The sequence below is a fragment of the Aethalodelphis obliquidens genome, unplaced genomic scaffold (genome assembly GCF_003676395.1).
Source record: "Aethalodelphis obliquidens isolate GAN/ISIS:26980383/991018 unplaced genomic scaffold, ASM367639v1 scaffold38, whole genome shotgun sequence".
Lineage (NCBI taxonomy): Eukaryota > Metazoa > Chordata > Mammalia > Artiodactyla > Delphinidae > Aethalodelphis > Aethalodelphis obliquidens.
In genome coordinates, this window is record NW_020837982.1 from 6,059,475 (window position 1) to 6,079,571 (window position 20,097).

Here is a 20,097-nt window from a genome sequence, read left to right on the forward strand (position 1 = left end):
CCCTCAGCCCTGCTGGCCCCCAGACTGTGTCCTAATGAACAGAGGAGGGCCCTGGCTGTGCCCTCCCCCACTTGAGGCTTGACCGAGTCTGATGTTCTGGAAGGGGAGCCGGGGCCCAGGGAGCCAGCCCTGCCTTCACCTGAGCCCCCGGTGGAGAAGGAAGGCTTGGATGAGTCTCTTGTCTGAGCAGAAACCTGGAGCTCAAACAGCGCAAGGTCCGCATCCCAGCTCCTCGGGGTCAGGTTACTTAGCCTCAGGCCTCAGATCCTGAGTTGATAAAATAGGGACCGTGATACCCACTTCTTAGTGCGATTATGAAAATTAAGTGAGATTCTACATAAAGCACCTACCTTGATGCCTGGTGTAGCACCAGGGCTCGAGAAAGTATATCAGTATTTATAATATGTACATCAATACCTAAAGTATATCAATATTTTAATATGTTCATCCATATCTAAAGTATATCAATATTTTAATATGTACATCATATCTAAAGTATATCAATATTTATAATATGTACATCAATATCTAAAGTATATAAATATTTTAATATGTACATCAATACCTAAAGTATATAAATATTTATAATATGTGCATCAGTATCTAACGTATATAAATATTATAATATGTGCATCAGTATCTAAAGTATATCAATATTTATAATATGTGCATCAATATCTAACGTACTGAAAGTCACTTGGCAGCAGAACCTGGCTTCCAGATACTGAGTGTGTCTGTAGCAAGGAGGCCATGTCTAGCCCCTGCGCTCCTGACCCTCTAGGGCTGGTGATGCACCTCCAAGCCTGGCTGATGTCTGGGGGTTGAGCAGGACTGATCCTGTGATCAGAGGGGTCAGTGACCCGTGGACACCACCTGCGGAGGTGGAGGCGGGTGGAGGCAAGGCTGACTATCTACCTTTGAGCCACGCTCAACCAGCAAGTCCAGTCTCCCTCCCGTTTGTGCCTATGTCTTCGGCTTCTTTAATCCATCCTGACCCACAAAAATCCAGATAGGGTCAAAAAAGGAAGTCGGGGCAAGTGATTTCCCAAAACATTTAGCATAGCCTTCCTTTAAACAGGAATTCTGCTTACCCATTTAAAATAGATTTTGACTTAGCACGATTCAATTTATGTTTTGGCCGGTCTCCTTCCAGATATTTTTCTGTGTATATATCTACTTCTAAATGGATATGGGCACATATACATATCTATATGGTAGAGAATCACACTAGGCTTACTGTTTATAACCTGCTTTTTTAACTTAATTTATTCTGAACATTGCTCCATGTCAGTAAATACACAGTTCCGTCGCGATTGTTTTCATTCTTTCTGTTTACGTCATCATTTTTTATTGCCGAGTACCTTTCTCCAAAACACAATCGGATTTTTTTCCTTGCTGAAGGTTTGAGTTCTAGCATGGGGAGCACACTGGGTGGCGTGAAATGCACACTCGTGGGCTGATTTCTTCACGTTGTTCGTGCCTGTGCTGTGATTGTCTGGACACAGCCATTTCTTTACCCTGCTTTCCTGGGGTGAGGGGTCGGGGGCAGCCCCTCCACGAGCATCATTGCTGCCTGGTTCCTAAGGAGAGACCGTCTCACTGACACACTTCAGTCGGTGAAACTTGAAACTCTTGGGCAAGTCCTTTTCCAGTTTCAGTCTTGAAGCTCTTGGGCAAGTCCTTTTCCAGATGAGTTTTGCTCGTTCATCAAGTCCTCCGCTCGACGGAACTCTCGCTGAGGACAAAGGGCCGTGGCTGGTTCATCCTCATCCTTCCTAGAACAGCACCTTCCATCCAGTATTGAGTAAACGCTTGTTGAATTGAAGCACCAGATGTTTTCAAATTAGCCGTCTCCATTATTCATTTCTGCAGCACAGCGTACGTTTCTCTGGCCTCCTCGTGTGGGACATTTAAGCACAATTTCGTCTTTCTTCGGTTGGCTGAGTGCCGGGAGCACTGCTTTCTGTGTGATGGATGACGCAGCAGCAGCGAAGCCTCCAGGGCCTATCACAGAGCGTGGCTGACTCCCGGGTACTAAGCGCCCTGGAGGGGTGCAAGCAGTTCCGTTCCCACCCCCGTGTGGGCCCCACACCTGCTCCCTTCTAGTCGGCGGCAGCTCAGGGACTCCGCCGTGGAGCGTGAAGGCTCCGCGTGGAATGAGTCAGGGGCTTGCGGTGAGGATGGGAAGGCCGGCCTGGGAGTGAGGTGCCCCAGCTCTGTGGTCTCCCGGACCGTGTCGTGCCTCTGACTCTGACCTATAGCGTGGGAAAGTGAAGGTGATGATGTTGGATGGAGAGGTGGGGTTCCAGGGAGTCTTGGGGTGACCGAAGTGGCCTAGGGTATGAGGATGCTCAGGAGGGCGCCTCCACAGACCTTGGAAAGAGTCTGAACACACAGGCAGCCTGCAGGCTGCACCCCTGGGGCGGCGGGCAGGCAGTGGTCACGTGGAGGGTGGGGCACACATCTCTGCCCCCACCCTTAGCAAAGGACCCTCAGTGTCATTTCCTCTGTGGCCAGCCCAGCCTGGATTCATGCCCCGCCCACTGAGAGTGAGGCCCCCCGGGCAGCAGTCCCACCACCCCTGACACCCCACCCCACAGGAGGCTCTTCCTTGTCTGGTCTCCCGTCGCCTGACCAATCAGCCTCACTCAGTGTGGACGGGGCACCCCCTGCCCCGCTGCTGCCCAGCGAGTGTTTCCTGTTTCTGTGCGTCTCTTCCCCCCAGCAGGTGGGCACATTCCAGGAGGGGCCACATCTTGCCTTCTCAGGTGTAATGTTAAAAGTAGCTCTCATTTGTTTATTCGTTTATTCCACAAAACTTCATCATGCCGGAAACAGGAAGGTGAACAGAAACAGACGCGGCCTCTGCCCTCTGGTTGTTGACAGCCTGGCAGGGGAAGTGACCATAGTTACACAGCCACACAAATGAGGGTAAGTCTCAGTGGAGGAGAAGAGGCGAGAGCCTGTTAGGGAAGCTCCAACCGGGTTAAGACGGCAGAGAAGGCTTCCTTGAAGAAGCGGTGCTTTCGCTTTTGCTGAGGTCTGAAGGATGCATAGGCTCATGAGGAGAGCGTGTGGTCAAGTACATCCCAGACAGAGAGAGCAGCACATGCCAAGGTCCAGTGGCAGGAAAAGCAGATTGAGGACCAGGGACTGAAGTCAGGCCAACACGGCTGGGGCTTGAGATGGAGAACGAGGCAGTAGAGTAGGGGAGAGGGGTGCAAGCTGAGGTCACAAGGAGGTAGGTCTACCCTGAGCAGGCATCATGCGTCGTGTGAAAGGGTGTGGTCTTCATCCAGAGGGCAACAGGAAGTCTCTGGAGGCTCCTAAGCTGGCAAGGACGGTAGACAGGACGTGATGAGATTTGCATCTTGAAAAGATCACGCTGGCTTCCATGCTGGGAACCAGCTGGAGGCTGGCCAAAGTGGGGTGGGGCCGTGGTGCAGGCGGCGGAGATGGCAGTATGGATAGGGAGGGTCCTGGAGGAGAGTGGACAGTTCTAGTGAGATTTAGAGTTCCTGGAGATGGATTATTTGGATGGGCAGGAGGGAGAGTGGGGGTCAAGGACGACTCTGGGGTTTTGGCTTATATAACTGATGCGTGTGGCATCCTTCACTGAGGCAGCTATGCAGGACTGTGGTTGCCGCCTGCTCCTTACCGTGGACTGTGCTGAGCACTTTCGTCAGTCATCTCCCTTGACCCTCCTAACTGTGACATGAGCCTGCCTGTTACCACCGTCTTTGGGACAAGAAAATGCAGCTCAGAGAAGGCTGGTAACAAGTCCAAGGTTGCATCTAAATGGCAGACGCTGTGCTCCCGTGCCCCAAAGCCTGTGTCCCGTGGGCTACACTCTGAGCCACCCCCTTTCCCCATGCGTGTTCTGGGATGGGATGTACATTTGCAAAAGGAATGCATGGAGCGTCTGAGTCAGGCCCAGAAGCTAGACTTGGTTTGTTTCACGCTCAGACACAGTTTGAGGCTGCAGGAAGCATGAGAGAGCCAAGCCCGGGAAGCCAGCGCTCACTCACCCGGGGCAATTCCGCTCAATGGAAACCCACTTGGCAGGGAAGCTGGTGGCCACCCCCAGGCCCCGCTGTCCTTGACACGACTGTGCAGTGTTCCCTTTACACTGAGTTGATGTTGTGGCCGGCTCACACACTCTCTCACTGGCTTTTTAAAATACCGCCTGCTTAATTTTCTTTATTGGAACCTGGAACAAAGACCAAGCCCATAAGGGGAAAAGGCTCGTTATTCTCTTCTTGGTCGAGATTTAATAGAACAGCAATTATGTATTATTTGAACTGGGGCGTGTTATCTTTTTGCTGGCCCGGATTCCGCAGCTGGAGACGCTGGAGCTTGTAAAGAGGGACCAAGAGATGGCCGGGACTGACCAGGGGTTCCACTGGTGATGGCTGGTAGCCTGAAAACAGGGCTGCCCGTGGGCCAGGGAGGGTATGCCCTGTCATGTCACCCCCAACTCCCTCCGGACCCCCACAGGACAAGGGGAGGAGAGAACATTTGGGACATGCCATCCATCCCTCCCCCACCAGGACTGGGAGCTGACCCAACAGCCTTTGACCCTGCCTCTGGAAGGTGACTGGTCCACACGGCTCCTGCCCCCAGGCCAGGTGGTTCCGTGTGCTGTGTTCTCTGGGTAGAAGACAGGACACAGCTTTCCAGCACTCTCTCCTAGCTTCTTTCCCTGCCGCCCAACAGCACAGATGATCCGTCAGTCAATCAGATGCTATTTATCGAGGGCACGTGCACGCCCATCCTTCAAACCCTGCTTAAATGTCACTCCTCCAAGGCAGCCAGACAGGCCGACCTGGGACTGAGCGTTGGGTGCCTCACCGGGCCCCACCCTCCCAACACAGGGCTGTGCTCCACGCGGTGCTCAGCCCTCCTAAGGTCCAGAAGAGGGGAGCTTCCCAAATCCTGACTGTCGCTACCTAACTGTGGGACTGCGGGCAGCCTTCAACATCTCTGAGCCTCATTTCCTTCACCCGTATGATGGACATCATGACACCCACCTCCTTCACACTCTGTTGCCAGGGTGGCAGGGTCTGGTGTTCCATAACGGGAGGAACTGGTCTTCTCTCCCGATTCCCAGCAGCGTCGTCTGATTCAGCAACCTTGGGAGGGGGTTAGGGCACACTGCGCGCTTGGAGGACGAGCTGTCGTTGAACCGTACAAGCATGTAGAAAACACAAGAGGGAAATCTGCCCTCTCTGAGACGGCTCCACTGATTTTCCCACGTGTGCCAGCTGTACGGGATCGTGGGAATGAGCAGGAAAAACAGCCCGCCGGCTGCAGCGCCTCCGCCCGCTCTTCACCCCAGGAAGGAGGGGCCCGGGTGTGTTTCTTTTTTTTTGCGATACGCGGGCCTCTCACCGTTGCGGCCTCTCCCGTTGCGGAGCACAGGCTCCGGACGTGCAGGCTCAGCGGCCATGGCTCACGGGCCCAGCCGCTCCGCGGCACGTGGGATCCTCCCGGACCGGGGCACGAACCCGTGTCCCCTGCATCGGCAGGCGGACTCTCAACCACTGCGCCACCAGGGAAGCCCCCATGTGTGTTTCTTGAGTCCCATCTTATGGGCTTATGGGGGCCCCTGTCCTAGAGGTAGAAGGGTTGGGGTGAGCATTGGAAGGGGTAGCAAGAGGCAGCTCTAGTGGGGAAGGGAGAGTCTCCAGCCTGGTGGCTCGGGGCTCCAGGGGGACAGGCTGCTGGCCCCCAGAGAGGCGGCACCCCAGCCTGGCACAGATCCCAAACCCAGGCCTGACACAGAAGTGGCCAGGCCCCTTCCCCCTCTGAGGGACGTGGGAGCTCAGAGGGGGAACAGCACAGCAGTGAGCAGTCCGGCGGCACCCAGGGGACCCTTCCCAGAGGTACTGCGCCACCAAAGACCCCAAGCCTGGGCCCTTCGTGAGAGCGGGGCCCAAACAGACTGGGATGGACTTTCCTGCCAACCCAGAGGGACAGGAGCTTGGAGCAGATTACAATTTATTTGGAGAAATAAAAGAAAAGTGACATTTCTTGTACCTGCGGGTCTGATGGAAGCGAATGCATACCCCCCACGAATGTATCATAGCTTCCCTTCTGCCATGAGCTGATTCCTCACCTCCTGTGGCCCCACTGCCCAATCAGGCGGTGACAACATGCTCTGAAAAGCCAAGTTGGTGACATTTCCCTCTCTGTGGAGAGGTGTGCTCCTTGCTCAGTTGGCAGCCTGCAGAAAAGGCCAAGCCGCAGATACAGCCTTCCCTCGACAGGAGAGAGGAGAGAGCCCAAGCCCCGCAGGGACCGGGCAGCTTCCACGCAGCGGCAGAAAGATGCATTGATTAGCTGGTGTGACTGTTCTCTGAGGAGGACACGCTGTCCCTGAATCAGACTCTGCCTGGCTTAGCCCAGAAGAGGCCTCAGCCCCACCAAGTGCCCCTCTGCCCCCTGGTGCCTTTCATCTGGCTTTTTCCCACCAGGGCTTGTGGCTGTGCATCTCGGGAAAGCAAAATATGTACCGAGAAGCTATACGATCTTCAGCAACTCTGTAGAAGGAGAAACGCTGCAGAGCCTAGGTTCTGGCCGCTCACGTGTCCGGGGGCAGTTATATAGCAGCTCTAGAGGCAGACCTGAGTCTGTTACTTACTTGCTGTGTGAACTTGAGCAATTCTCAAACTACTGCCTGTAAAGTGGGCCTAATTCTTATATGACAGGGGTCCTGGGATCGTTAAATGAAGGGCCTTGGCATGAAGGAAGTGCCCAAGCGGTCACTGGTATTTGTCACCATATCATTGTCTTACCTTGTCAGGCACACAAGTGAATGTTTTGCCTGGTTATATACAAACGTCTGTTTTCTTTGCTCCATGTTCTTTTTTTTTTTTTTTTTTTTGTTCCTGGTCTTCCCTTCCTTTCACTATTCCATGCTCTTTTTTTTTTTTTTTTTATGTTTTCTTTGTTGAAAAACGTCATTTCCTGCCCACATTTCTGGGGACCGACAGTCTGCTGTTAAGGCCGTATCGTATTCAGTTGTGTTTGCCTGGATCGGCCTCTGGTATTGGGCGTTTGGGTTGTTTCCAGTTCCTTGCTATTGAAAATGATGCGGCTGTGACTCTCAGCAAGCTTATTTTTTTTTTGACGTGATCCCAACAGGATGTACTTGTGAGGGTGAATTTCTATCACGGAGATCCTTGGATGGGCACACCTATTGTGCCCCAAAGCCAGCTACAGGTCTTAGATGATCTGTATCCTTTGGGTTATCGCCCCTTGGGGCCTGAAGCAGAAGCCATCCCCTCAGAAGGTGCCAGAGGGCTCCTTGGTTATAGTTTTCCCAGCCCCTCAGCTGAGGAGGAAGGAGCTGAGTGTTTACGTTCCCGTGTCCTCTCTCTTGTAGAAAGTCTGCACCAAATGCGGGATCGAGGCCTCCCCCGGCCAGAAGCGGCCCCTGTGGCTGTGTAAGATCTGCAGTGAGCAGAGAGAGGTAGGGTACCCGGGGCAGCGGGGTCTGGGGGGAGCCTGGGCAGGGCCGGGGCGTGCATGAATTCAGGGAAGTTCATGGTTGGTCACGGAGAGGGGCTTCTCAGGAGGCCAAGGAGGGCCTACCAGGGGCAGCCCGGGATGAGGGTGGGGAGGGTAGCCGGCTGGCTTGCCCGTTCCCCAGTACAGAGGGGGCAATGGGCCCTGGTTCTGCTCTGCCTGGGGTCCGTGGTTTCAGTGGGGAGCCCCTCGCACTGCATATAGGTCGCAGGTGGCATTTCATGGGCGTCTATTATTATCATAACAGAAACGGCTGCCCCGGGTTGAAGGTTTACTCTGCGCGTGGCACCGTGCTAAGTTCTTTACACGAATGAATTCATTTCATCCTTATGCAACCCCACAGGCCAGTGCTGTTATTATCCCCTTTTAATGATGGGGAACTGGAGACGCAGGAGGTTAAGTATCTTGTGGGCACCGAGCTAGTTAGTGGGTCTGACTGTGGTCTAGCCATGGTCTGCTGTGATGACGCCGCCCCCAAAGTCCCTTCTGGTTCTAAATTTCTGTCATTCTACTTCTGATCCCATTTGAAGGGAAGAAATCAAGGCTCAGCGAGGACTCTGAGGCAGTAGCAGATGGGGGGCTCGAACCTACGTCTCCCAACCCCAAACCCAGGGCTTTCCTCACTGTGCCAGGATCAGGAATGGGGCGAAAACAGTGGAGGACCTTGTCAGGCAGCTCCTGGGGAAGGCCATGGGCCAGGGATCTCAGGAACAGAAGGAGTCGGGTAGAAGGAAGATGCCCCAGGTTTTCGACATGTGGATTTATTTTTTTTTACTTACCTGCTTGGTGATTAATATGCGCCTTTCATCTGAGGATCCATAAAATGTCTCTAGTTAGAGAAAATCCTCCGCCATGATATCCTTGAATATTGCCGCCCTGCCATTCCAAGTCTCCCCTCCTGGAAACCCTGTGGGATACAGTTCTGAGCCTCTCCATCCATTCTCCACAGCTCCCAACTGTGCTTTCTCATTTTTTTTCTTCGCCTTTCTGAGATACTTTCGGGGTAAATTCCTCAGTACTGCTTTCCAGCTCGCTAAATCTTTGAGACTCTTTGTTGGTTGTCTCTCTCAGCAACACCTTTCCTCGGGTGTTTTGGAATTGGGGTTCGTCTGCTCATCTTGAGTGGGAGTCCATCTCTCTCTCTCTTTCTCTCCTTGCTCATCACCTCCACGCAGCCCTCCTTGCCGAGTGATTTCAAGTTGCCTCCACCCAGGTCCTGGGTCCCCCGGCGCAGGGCCAGCTGTCTTGGGTTAGTGATGAGCTGCATGTTCACAGCGATCATGGGATTATTCCTGGAGCCAGTCGTCAAAGCCATAGGCAGTCTGGCCAGGCCCTGGCTACGTGTGTGCTTCTTCCAGCTTCTATCACTATTCACATTCACAGACAAGCTTTAGTCTTAGGAGGGTGGGGAAATGGTACCTCTGGTTTTTTTCAGCTTCCTCCCTCAGATGGAAAGTGCTTTCACCAGCCCCCATTTCAGGGACTGGTCCCCCACCTCCCGTGAGAGACTTTTAGTCCCTGTACCCTTGGAAAACCAACCTTCCAGCTCCCTCCACCTGCTTCTGGGTTCTGAGTCAGCAGGCTGTGCCTTCAGCCCCTCAAAATAGTAAATATTTGGAGCTTCTGATCCATCGAGATATATGTCTTACTTCTGAGAACAGTTGAGCTTCCTTGCTGGAATCTTTTCATGGACCACTGTGGTGTCTTTGGAACAGGGAAGATAGTAGGCAGGGCCTCCAAGCGTGAACTAACATTCTAGTCTGTCTTGCCCAGAGGTCCCTGATGTCTCATCCTGAAATGGAGACGATAATACCTGTTTCCTGGAGATACCTTGAACATTCAGCAACATCATTACAGTAGACAAAGTGTCCAGCCTAGAATAGGCACTCCATCAATATTAGAAGCCTGCCTCTCTTACCCAGCTGGAACTTCCCCCTCTGAACTTGAGGTCCTTCTGGGCTTCAAGGGGTCCCTTCTAAGATGCAGGCATCCACGAGAGAGGAAAATTCCCTCAAATACTATCTTGTAGGAGATTCCTGAGCAGGATAGCAAGACGCGGCTGAGCTGTGGGGAGGATGGAGATGAAGGAATTGTCAAGGAAAAGGAGGGCGATAAGAGGAAAGACAAAGTTAGCACATGTCGGGCTTCCCTGGTGGCGCAGTGGCTGAGAGTCCGCCTGCCGATGCAGGGGACACGGGTTCGTGCCCCGGTCCGGGAAGATCCCACATGCCGCGGAGCGGCTGGGCCCGTGAGCCATGGCCGCTGAGCCTGCGCGTCCGGAGCCTGTGTTCCGCAGCGGAAGAGGCCACAGCAGTGAGAGGCCCGCGTACCGCAAAAAAAAAAAAAAAAAAATTTAGCAAATGTAATAATTTAGTGGAGGGCTTGGGTGGGGGTCAGCTGGCCCCGTCCAGCCCCACCGTGAGTTACCCTCACGCTCATTAATAGTCCTGAGCTACCGCAGGCGGCGTCCACCACCAGCCCGTCCTAATCTCTGAGCGCTCCGATGCCCAGGAAAGTCTGAAATAGCTTAGGATGAATTTTCTTATCTTTCCTTAAGTAAAGAATATGAGGCTGTGCACTGTGCTATCAGTTTGTCCTTGAATTTCTAGAGGCTGATAAAACTGGGCGAGATCAAGGATGCTGTATTCCCTCTGCAGGACCAGGCAGACTGTGGACGCTTAGGAGGTGTAGACGGGCCCCGAAAGTATGTGTGTCTGTCTGGGTGCCTGTGGAAGCCATACCCAAGCGCTGCATTTTCCTGCCTGCTTTTGGGGTGGGAGAGTGCCAGGGAAATGGGTTTCCTAATGCCTTTTTTTTTTTTTTCCATAGAAAAATATCTAATCGCAACAAAGAGATAGCTAAACAGAAAGAGCATTTGAAATGCCATTTTAAGCGCCACACAGAGCTGGTTCTGAGTCTGTGATAAAAGTGTGGAGTTCTGTCGTGCAGCAAAAACCAGGTCCTGATGGAAGATCTTGCCTTTTCTGATGGAAACTCTCATATTACTGTGCCCAGACACGCTTATCTTCTTTTTCCATTTGACTATTCTCTGCTGTCATCTTTGGCTGTAATTATAAGTATTTTTTTCTGGAGTGAGTCGAATGTTGGTTACGTGTCCCTGGGACCATCAGGTTGGCATTGCTGCCTGTTTTGTGCGCTTCGGGGATGCAGTGGTGTCCGCTTCGGCCCCTCTGCTCTTCAGGAGCTTACAGTCTCACGCATTTAGTTGTTCGGGCGTTCAACGCTTAGTTATTGGGCATCTTCTATGCACCAGGCAAAAGAACTCTTCTCATGGGAGATGGAGACCACAAACGCAATAAAGTAAGTTCTGCCATGTCACAGATGGTGAAAAAGTACTTGGTAAAGGGGACGGGGTGATGGGAACATAGGGGTAGCTGTTATTTTTTACAGGGGTCAGGAAAGGGCTCACTGATAAAATGTCATCTGAGCTGAGGTGTGGAACACACTATGTGGCTGCGTGGACAGAAAGCATTCCAAGTAAAGGGCACTGCAAGTGTAAAGGCCCTGAGGCAGGTGTGTCCTTAGTAGGTTTGAGGAACAGCAAGTAGAACAGTGTGACTGGAGCAAAGTCAGGTTCAGGAGAGGAGGTCAGAGACGTGGCCGGGGGTTAGATCATGTTGGTCCTTGTAGATCCTTGGAAGGACTTTGGCTTTTACTCTGAGTGAAATGGGGAGCCCTCGAAGGTCTGAAGTAGAGGAGAAGCGTGACCTGAATCCTCCTCCAATTTTTTTTTTTAAGTTCTCTTTTATTATCAATTAGAAGGTCTTTAGGATTCCCTGGCATGTTTTTTGGGGGTTTTTTGTTTGTTTGTTTTTTTGTTTTTCTTAATTTATTTATTTTTGCTGTGTTGGGTCTTCGTTTCTGTGCGAGGGCTTTCTCTAATTGTGGCAAGCGGAGGCCACTCTTCATCGCGATGCGCGGGCCTCTCACTATCGCGGCCTCTCTTGTTGCGGAGCACAGGCTCCAGACATGCAGGCTCAGTAGTTGTGGCTCACGGGCCCAGTTGCTCCGTGGCATGTGGGATCTTCCCAGACCAGGGCTCGAACCTGTGTCCCCTGCATCGGCAGGCGGACTCTCAACCACTGCGCCACCAGGGGAGCCCTCCCCCAATTTTTAAAGGATACTCTGGCTACTGTGTTGAGTATAAATTATAGACTATAATGTCAGAGTTAGTACCATGATATTTCATCTTTCTTATTTAGTATTACCCCAGATATTTAAGTTCTTGACTGTTGTTACCCTTAGAAGTTTTCTTTTTTTTAAATATTTTATACATTTAACTCTTTTCTGATTATAAAATTAATATGGATCATTGATATTCACAATGTATAGAAAGCATAAAGAAGTATACACCCTCCCAAAATCCATGATCTTACCATCCAGAGACAATCACTGTTAGCATTTTGGCATAATTACTTTCTATCTTTTTTCTGTGTCTGTTTTCCTTATATTGTTGAACCTCTGTTTTAAAATTAACATTGTATCGTAAGCAGTTCTCAGTGTAATCAATAACTCTTTGTAAACATTCTGTCATATGGATATTCTGCTAATTTAAGCCATCTGAGTTATTTCCTTTTTTCCTTCTCATTGCTAATTGCTTTATATATCTGTGTACATAGCTTTTTGACTACATTTGAGATTATGTCCTCAGAAGGGAAAACTAAACACCAGTGTTTATAGAACCTCATTACCTATACACCCTTGAGTTATTGCTTTTGACTTATAATTAGCTGGCTATGTGATCTTAAATAATGACATGTGGACAGTGTATTTTCTGAGTCTTTTGCTATCTGGTAATAGCTGTTGCCTTTATACAAAAAAGACAGTGACTTGACTGATAATGCAATTGATCATAATCTTTCCCACTCAAAATTCTGTGAGTTTGGCTTCTGTTGTCTAACCGACCACACGTGAAAAGAACCACCATGAGGGAGAGTAGGCAAATGTAACGACTAGGAGAATCAGTGCCCAGGGAACTAGAGATAATAGTGAAACTGTGAAAGAAATATAAATAGGTTCTTTTTTTTGGCCTCACTGCACGGCATGTGGGATCTTAGCTCCCCGACCAGGGATCGAGCCCGTGCCCCCTGCAGTGGAAGCACGGAGTCCTAACCACTGGACTGCCAGGAAAGTCCAAATAAGTTTTTAAATTAAGTAAAAGAGATAAGAGAAGCAATAGAAGCCCAACTGAACAAATAGGACATTTGAAAAAAGAATGAGCAAATTTGAAAAAGAACCAAATGAACCATTTTCTTTTCTAAAAATGAAAAATGTTATTAAGGAATTCACAAACTCAATCAAATGATACTTCAGTAATTTTTTAGAGCAGTAAACCTTGTCATTCCCATTAACAGACACAGATGGTTCCTTATCATTTGCTTCTTATTCATTGTTTTTTATTTTTGATCCCTGGTTGGCACTCCCAACAGCTTGGAGTCCCCGGCCCCTGATATCCACTGTACTGACTGCCATGAATATGATGTTTTTGTGACCACACGAAACTGCAGTCTTTACCTAATTAAACCAGCTGCTTATATAAGTGTTCGGCCTCCCAGCTCCCTGTCCCACCTCATTTCTATTCCCTCTGTGGATGGGCACGTTCTTTGGTCACTTTCCTGGTTTCCTTGTCAGCAAATTAATAAACTCTGATACAAGTTCGAGATTTAAAGACACAGAAAAGGGACTAAGGGACTTCCCTGGCAGTCCAGTGGTTAAGACTTCGCCTTCCAAACGCAGGGGGTGCAGGTTCAATCCCACATGCCTCATGGCCAAAAAACCAAAACATAAAACAGAAGCAATATTGTAACAAATTCAATAGAAGACTTTAAAAATGATCCACATCAAAAAAAAAATCTAAAAAAAAAAGAAAGAAAGAAAGAAAAGGGAATGAGACATCCCTCAGTGGACTGGTTAAACGGCACATCAGGCACACCTGCAGAACCCCAGGGAAGGACCTTGTGAACCAGAAGACAGTTTCCAGGATGCAGTGTAGGCAACAAGCAGGTGTAGCCCGTGAAGTCAAAACTGAGAACAGGAGAAGGCGGGCTGACCAGATCTGATGCTCAGCATAAAGTAGTTTTGAAGGCGAGAACAGAGACGTGTGGGAGAAGTCTGAAGCCAGACGTATGCTTTTATTCCCTTTTAAATAACCTGGTAGTATTACTTATGCCTATATTTGGAAGTTAGTAATGTCATCTGGATACGCCTGGGTCATTTTCACTGATTTTTGTCTAGGACGAACATAGGTGGATCGTCCATTCAGAGAAGCTTTTCCGTTATGGTTTTGCTTATTGCTTTGTTCCGGAACTAGTCTGGTCTCTTCCTGGGAGCGCTTGGAAGTTGAAGAGTGCATTTCCATTCTCTGCCTTATGTATTTATCATCTTCTACCAAGTCATTTTCAAGTTCTCTTCATTTTTCCCTCCATTCCGAAAAATCTTAAAACTTTTCTTGCACGTCACTGATTCTTTTTTCCTCTTTTGTCTGACTTTGGTGGCTTCCTGTGTTTGGTCCTGGTGGTTGCACATGCGCCTTTATCCCCCTCCTGATGCTGTGAGAGCTGCAGGCCCAGGGTTTACCGGAAGCAGCTCAAGCACTGCTCACAGCCCCTTTCCTTTGTCTGGGATTCTGCTCCACGAGGAGATACCCTGATTCTCCTGGGACCTGGCCCTCTGGCCATCAGGACTAGGGAGGGGGCTTCCCTGGTGGCGCAGTGGTTGAGAGTCCGCCTGCCGATGCAGGGAACACGGGTTCGTGCCCCGGTCCGGGAGGATCCCACATGCCGCAGAGCGGCTGGGCCCGTGAGCCGTGGCCACTGAGCCTGCGCGTCCGGAGCCTGTGCTCCGCAACAGGAGAGGCCACAACAGTGAGAGGCCCGCGTACTGCAAAAAAAAAAAACAAAAAAAAAACAGAACTAGGAGGACTTGGAAATCTGTAGCCCCTAGTTTGGCTCTCCCCACTCTCCCCACTCTCCCACGATTGAGCTTTACTTAAGAAAACACACCTTCCCAGATGCAGTTCACTGTTGCCAGCTCCTTCCCACACCTACCTGGTTGTTTGCTGGGAGTCTATCTCCCATCCATAAAGACAGAATTAGAGGAGGGAGGACAGCCCCTGAGCACCACCAGAAACCCGTAGTCGTGCCACGCCAGGAAGGCTGCCCAGGGACAGCCCTGACCCTGCACCCTGATCCCTGCTAGGCAGGCAAGGGTGGGTGGACCAGTGACACCCGTCTCATCCATCCCACTCGCCTGTCTTCAGAGGGGAGACTGACTGTAGGTGAAATGTCAGATCCCTCCCGTGCTGGTGTGCACGTGCCCTTCACTCACGAGCTTTCTTGGGTGTGTTAGTGCGAGCTTGGGAAGGGCCTCATCAGGGCTTCTAAACACACGATGTTGCAAAGCCAGAAATTCACGTCATTGATTGTTTAGCCTTTAATCCGATTCATTAAAAAAAAAAAAGAGTGACTCACTCAAAGTTATACTGTAATCAGGGGGAAAGTGAATTAGAATCCAGATTGCCCAGGATTCTAGAAACCATTCCTGCAGCCTCTAAAATGTACCTTTGGAGTAGGAAGGCTTCTTTGAGGATGCAGGCATTCTCTGAGGCGGATGAGCTAGAAAGGGGAGAAGGCCAATTTGTAAGTAATTGGAAGCTGATTAATACAATGAGAGCATTCTTCTCTGCTCAGCGTCCGCTGTGCCTTCCCTGTTTCACTCAGCATCCTGATTATAGCTCAGTGGAGACCGGGCTGCACCAACACTTACTGTGTTTCCTGCAGTGCTTTCATATAAAACGTGTTCGGGAAAGGTTTGCTGATTGAAAGAGACATTTGCAAAAGAGGAAAGCGGGTTCCTTGTTTAGATCACTTTAGAACCTTTTCCCAGCAGGGGGCTTTTGACTTCCCTGTAGTGTTATCACAGATGGCCCTGGCTGGGGCCCCGCGGTGCCCATTGATGCTAGGTCTGTACTCCTGCTTCCGGCCCCTCTCTCCTTGTTGCTTCTTGATTGACTGAAAGGGGAATTTGTGGAGTAGGAAAGTGGCTTCACATGGTGGTTTTTAAATCATCTTAAACACCCTCCCACAGGCTGGCGGGTAACCAGTAGCCCAGTTAGGGCCCCTGGGGAGGGTCCACCTTGGCACAAGCCTGCAGGAGGTTGGGATAATCAGGGACCCCCTCGCTCGCAGCTGGAGTCCGTGGGAAGCAGCCATCCAGCCACGCCCAGCATCCTCGTGGCACTTGGCTCCCAGGAGGGCAGCCCGTGCTCACCGCAAGCTGCCATCTGCTTCCCCGCTCTGGTTCTCTTCTGGTCCTGCTGTTACTTGCAGTTTGGATTTTTGCTGCAAACAGCTTTGCCAGAGGGTCGCCCCCGGAGGCCCGGGAGTGCGCTCAGGAGTGGGTGGCTGGCACGCGGGTGGCTGCCTGAGCACCCCGCCATCTGTGTCTGGCTCGCTCCGGGCTGCTGCCACTGCGGCCCCAGGGGACCCGGATGGTCACACTTCCTCAGTGTGTTGGCCACCGCCCACGTGCCCTGCTTTGCCAAGTGGAGTGGCTATCAGCGCAGGCTCCTGGCCTCCCACACAGGCGGAAGCAGCAGGAGGAGGAGGGTCCTGGGGCCCAGCAGCCCCCCTTCCTCCTGTGGGGAGGCAGAGTGGTCTCCCACCCCTCCCTGCCCCTTATTTGGGGTGCCTACCTGAGCCTGTGTCCATGCGCTGGAGAAAGAACTTTCCTCTCTCAGGTGTTGCCTATCCAAGAGGGAACTGACGTTATCACCGTTGCGCTCCAGTCCGCTGAGCCTGGTGTCCCGGCTGGGGAGTCCAGTCTGGCTCTGAGTAGCAGGCATTAACTCAGCACCCACTGTGGGCCAGTCAGTATCTCGCGTCATCCTCACTGGAGCCCAGTGAGGTATTCACTCTTGTCTTCGTGTCACTTGCCCAAAGACACCAGGTAGTAGGGGTTGAAGTCAGGAGTGTCCGCCTCCAAAACTCCTGACAACTCTACTGTCTATTCATGCATTCATTCATTTATTCATCCGTTCATGTAACAGTCATTGAGTAGTTACTATGGGCTGGGCATGGTCTTAGGCCCTTGGAAAGTAGTGATGAACAAATCAGCCAAATATCTCTGCCTTGAGTTTGCATTTTAGCAGGGACCAGGGGAGGAGAGAAGGAACAGACGATAAACATAACTGCTGCAGGAAGGGAGACCCCTTCCAGGCCCCGGGAGTGGGCTCTTGTCTAACACTTGGAAATGAATTGTCCGAGGAGACATACACGTGCTGACAAAGTAAGAGGCTTAATTGGGAAGGGGCGCCCAGGCAGAGAGCAGCAGGGTAAGGGAAGCCAGGAGAACTGCTCTGCCACGTGGCTCGCAGACTCGGGTTTTATGGCAGTGGGGTTAGTTTCCGGGTTGTCTCTGGCCGCTCATTCTGGCTCAGGGTCTTTCCTGGTGGTGCTCGCATCCCTCAGCCAAGATGGATTCCAGCGAGAAGGATTCTGGGAGGTTGGGAGGACATACAGGCGGGCGTCTCCTCTCTCCTTTTGGCCTTTCCTGAATTCTTCCGGTTGGTGGTAGCTTGTTAGTTCCCCGTTCCGGGACCTCCTGTTGTTAAGATAACTCATGCAGATGGCTACTATCTTGCCTGGCCAGGGTGGGCAGTTTCAGTCAGTGGTTCCCCTCACATAACCAAACTAATACATGAGCAAATTATACAGTGTATTAGATGTTCACGGGAAGAGGAGAGCAGAACAGAGCAAAGAGATCAGGAGTGTGGGGTGCAGGGTGGGGAGGGAGGTGGCCGTGTTGAAAGTAGACCAGCCACCATGTGACACCCATTAGGATGGCTAATATTTAAAAAGCAGAAAATAGCAAGTGTTGGTGAGGATGTGGAGAAATTTGAACCCTTGTGCGTTGATGGTGGGAAAGTACAACAGCGCAGCCACTACGGAACACAGTATGACAGCTCCTCAGAAAATTAATGATCTAGCAATTCTACTTCCGGGTATATACAGTGTTCCTTACAGCATTATTCACAACAGCCTAAAGGCGGAAGCAACCCAAGCATCTACCGTTGGATGAATGGATAAACAAAATGTGGTCTATGCCTGTTATTATTCCTATTATTCAGCCTTAAAACGGAATGGAGGGCTTCCCTGGTGACACAGTGGTTGAGAGTCCGCCTGCCGATGCAGGGGACACGGGTTCGTGCCCTGGTCCGGGAAGATCCCACATGCCGCGGAGCGGCTGGGCCCGTGAGCCATGGCCGCTGAGCCTGCGCGTCCGGAGCCTGTGCTCCGCAACGGGAGAGGCCGCAACAGTGAGAGGCCCGCGTACCGCAAAAAAAAAAAAAAAAGGAATGGAATTCTGACACATGCTACAACATGGAAGAACCTTAAGGATATTATGCTAAGTGAAATAAGCTAGACACAAAAGGACACATATTGTAGGATTTCCTTTTTTTTTTTTTAATGTGTATTTATTTGTTTTGGCTGCACCAGGTCTTAGTTGCGGCACGTGTGATCTTCATTGCGGCGTGTTTTAGTTGCAGCATGCGGGATCTAGTTCCTGACCAGGGATCGAACCCGGGCCCCCTGCATTGGGAGTGCAGGGTCTTACCCACTGGACCACCAGGGAAGTCCTCAGGATTTCCATTTATATGAGGTCCCTAGAATAGTCAGATTCATAGAGACAGAAAGTAGAAGGGTGGTTGCCAGGGGCTGGGGGTGGGAGAATGAGAAATTATTGTTTAATGGGCACAGAGTTTCGGTATGGGAAGATGAAGAAGGTCTGGAGACGGATGGTGGGGACAGTAGCACAGCAGTGTGGATGCACGTGATGCCCCTGGCCTGTACACCTAAAAATGGTTAGAAAGGTAAATTTTATGTTATATATATTTTACCACAGTAAAAAAAAAGGGTGTGGGTGGAGACTGGCCAGGGTAGGCCTCTTTGAGGAGGTGAGATGTGAGTAAAGACTTGAAGGAGGCATAGCGGGGAGGCCAGTGGCTCTCTGGGGAAGAGCAGCCCAGGATGGGGCCACACCCAGTACCCTGTGTTCACAGGACAGCACGGAGCCAGTGAGGCTCGCCTCCTTCTACGGGAGGGGGTCCTGGGTTCCCCTGAGGCAGGTTGGGGAGGGGGTGGTCCCCGGAGGCTCTTTGGCCACGGGGAGTAGGGAGGGGAGTCGATGTGCTCCAACAGTAAGCCCTTGGCCCACCAGGAGCAGGGCCCACAGGTCCTAGCATTCGGCTATTGCATCACCGGCTGCCCCTCCACCACTTACTCAGCCACCCAGGTGTGCTCAGCGGTCCACGGGCTTGGGAACCCTGTGGTCCCTATGACCGGGCTTGAGAATAACAAGGTGTGGACCAGCTTCACTGACCCTGTGATCAGTTGGTGTGACACCATCCTGACACCACAGCCCGCTTACCCCCCCCGCTCCCCCCTGTTGGGCCTGTACAACCTGGCTTTCCCTGCTATGATACCCTCTTCTACATGGCCCTGGGGAGGCAGGTGAAAAGCTAGGGAGAAAGCATCTGATTGTGGTCCTTTTCTTGCATTACTTGGAATAAAAATTTGGATAATCAGCTTTTCCTGCACGTTTTCCAGATGCCAAATGACATTGGCTGGCACGATTGTTCCCCTTCCACTAGCCAGCTGTCTGGCAGATGGGGGCTAGGGAGTAGAGTGAGACTGCATCCTTTAGGAGCTATTTATTAAGCTCCTAGGTGGTGCCCAGCCCTGGAAATACACAACCATCCCCTCTTCTAAGGAAATAACTCAAGACACGTGTCCTCCTGCTGTGCCAGAAAATCCTTCTGTGAAAAAAGGAAGAAGAAGAGAACCAGCCTTTGTTGGGATCCTTGTCTGGGCCAGATGTGGGGCCCTGTGTCCCCACTCCTCCCACCAGATGGAAGCTCTGGGACCTTAAGTGACAGGTCCAAGGGGACACAGCAGGACGTGCAGAACCTGGGCTGTCTAAAAGGCTACAGCCACTAGACCAGCTTCCTCCTGATTTCTACCAAGCTGGCGACCACTGCCTTCAAGAATCAGCCTTCCTATTCCAGGATGGCCCACGGGCTGGAGGGACACGGGAGGTTTCACCCTCAGTGGCCAACGTAGTGATCCCCGACCGTCTGGGGGTCCCCTGGGTCCCTGCCCCGCTTCTCCTTGCCCTGATTTTGTAAGTTATCACATCCCAACCCAGGCTAACGCACCCACAGCTGAAGCCCAGCCTGGCCCTGAGTGTCATCTAACTGCTTACATCCCTGAACCTGGTTTTGGGTCCCAGCACCTGACTGTCCTCTTGACCCTTGAACTCTGCCTGCTGCTCCCTACCCTGCATCAACCCCAGGGTCATTGTCATAGGCCGGCTCCTGAGGCTCCCTGTTTGCAAACTAAACAAGAGGGCCATTCGGTAGGCGCCCCGGCCGGTTCGCCTCCACGTTGCACTTGGCACCTCCTGAGTGGCATCTGTGTATGACGTTCAGCCTCACACGCTGCTCCCAGCTGTACAGCCTGGAGAAACTCTCATACCTGCTTCCCGGGA

The 20,097-nt window shown here is 51.4% G+C and overlaps 1 protein-coding gene across 7 annotated transcripts in view; it reads left to right on the forward strand.

The window, feature by feature from the left end:
- RPH3AL (rabphilin 3A like (without C2 domains)) overlaps positions 1-20,097 on the forward strand; it is a 125,379-nt gene that overhangs the window by 57,500 nt on the left and 47,782 nt on the right. For 6 of the 7 annotated variants that reach the window (XR_003437974.1, XR_003437975.1, XM_027130568.1 and 3 more), the window contains exon 5: positions 7,388-7,474. The exons of the other annotated variant lie outside the window; for it this stretch is intronic. Coding sequence is in view for 4 of the 6 variants with exons in the window: in XM_027130568.1 (XP_026986369.1) it covers positions 7,388-7,474 (87 nt within the window). In the remaining 2 variants the exon portion in view is untranslated. The remainder of the gene's footprint in view (positions 1-7,387; positions 7,475-20,097) is intronic. 7 annotated transcript variants of the gene reach the window in all.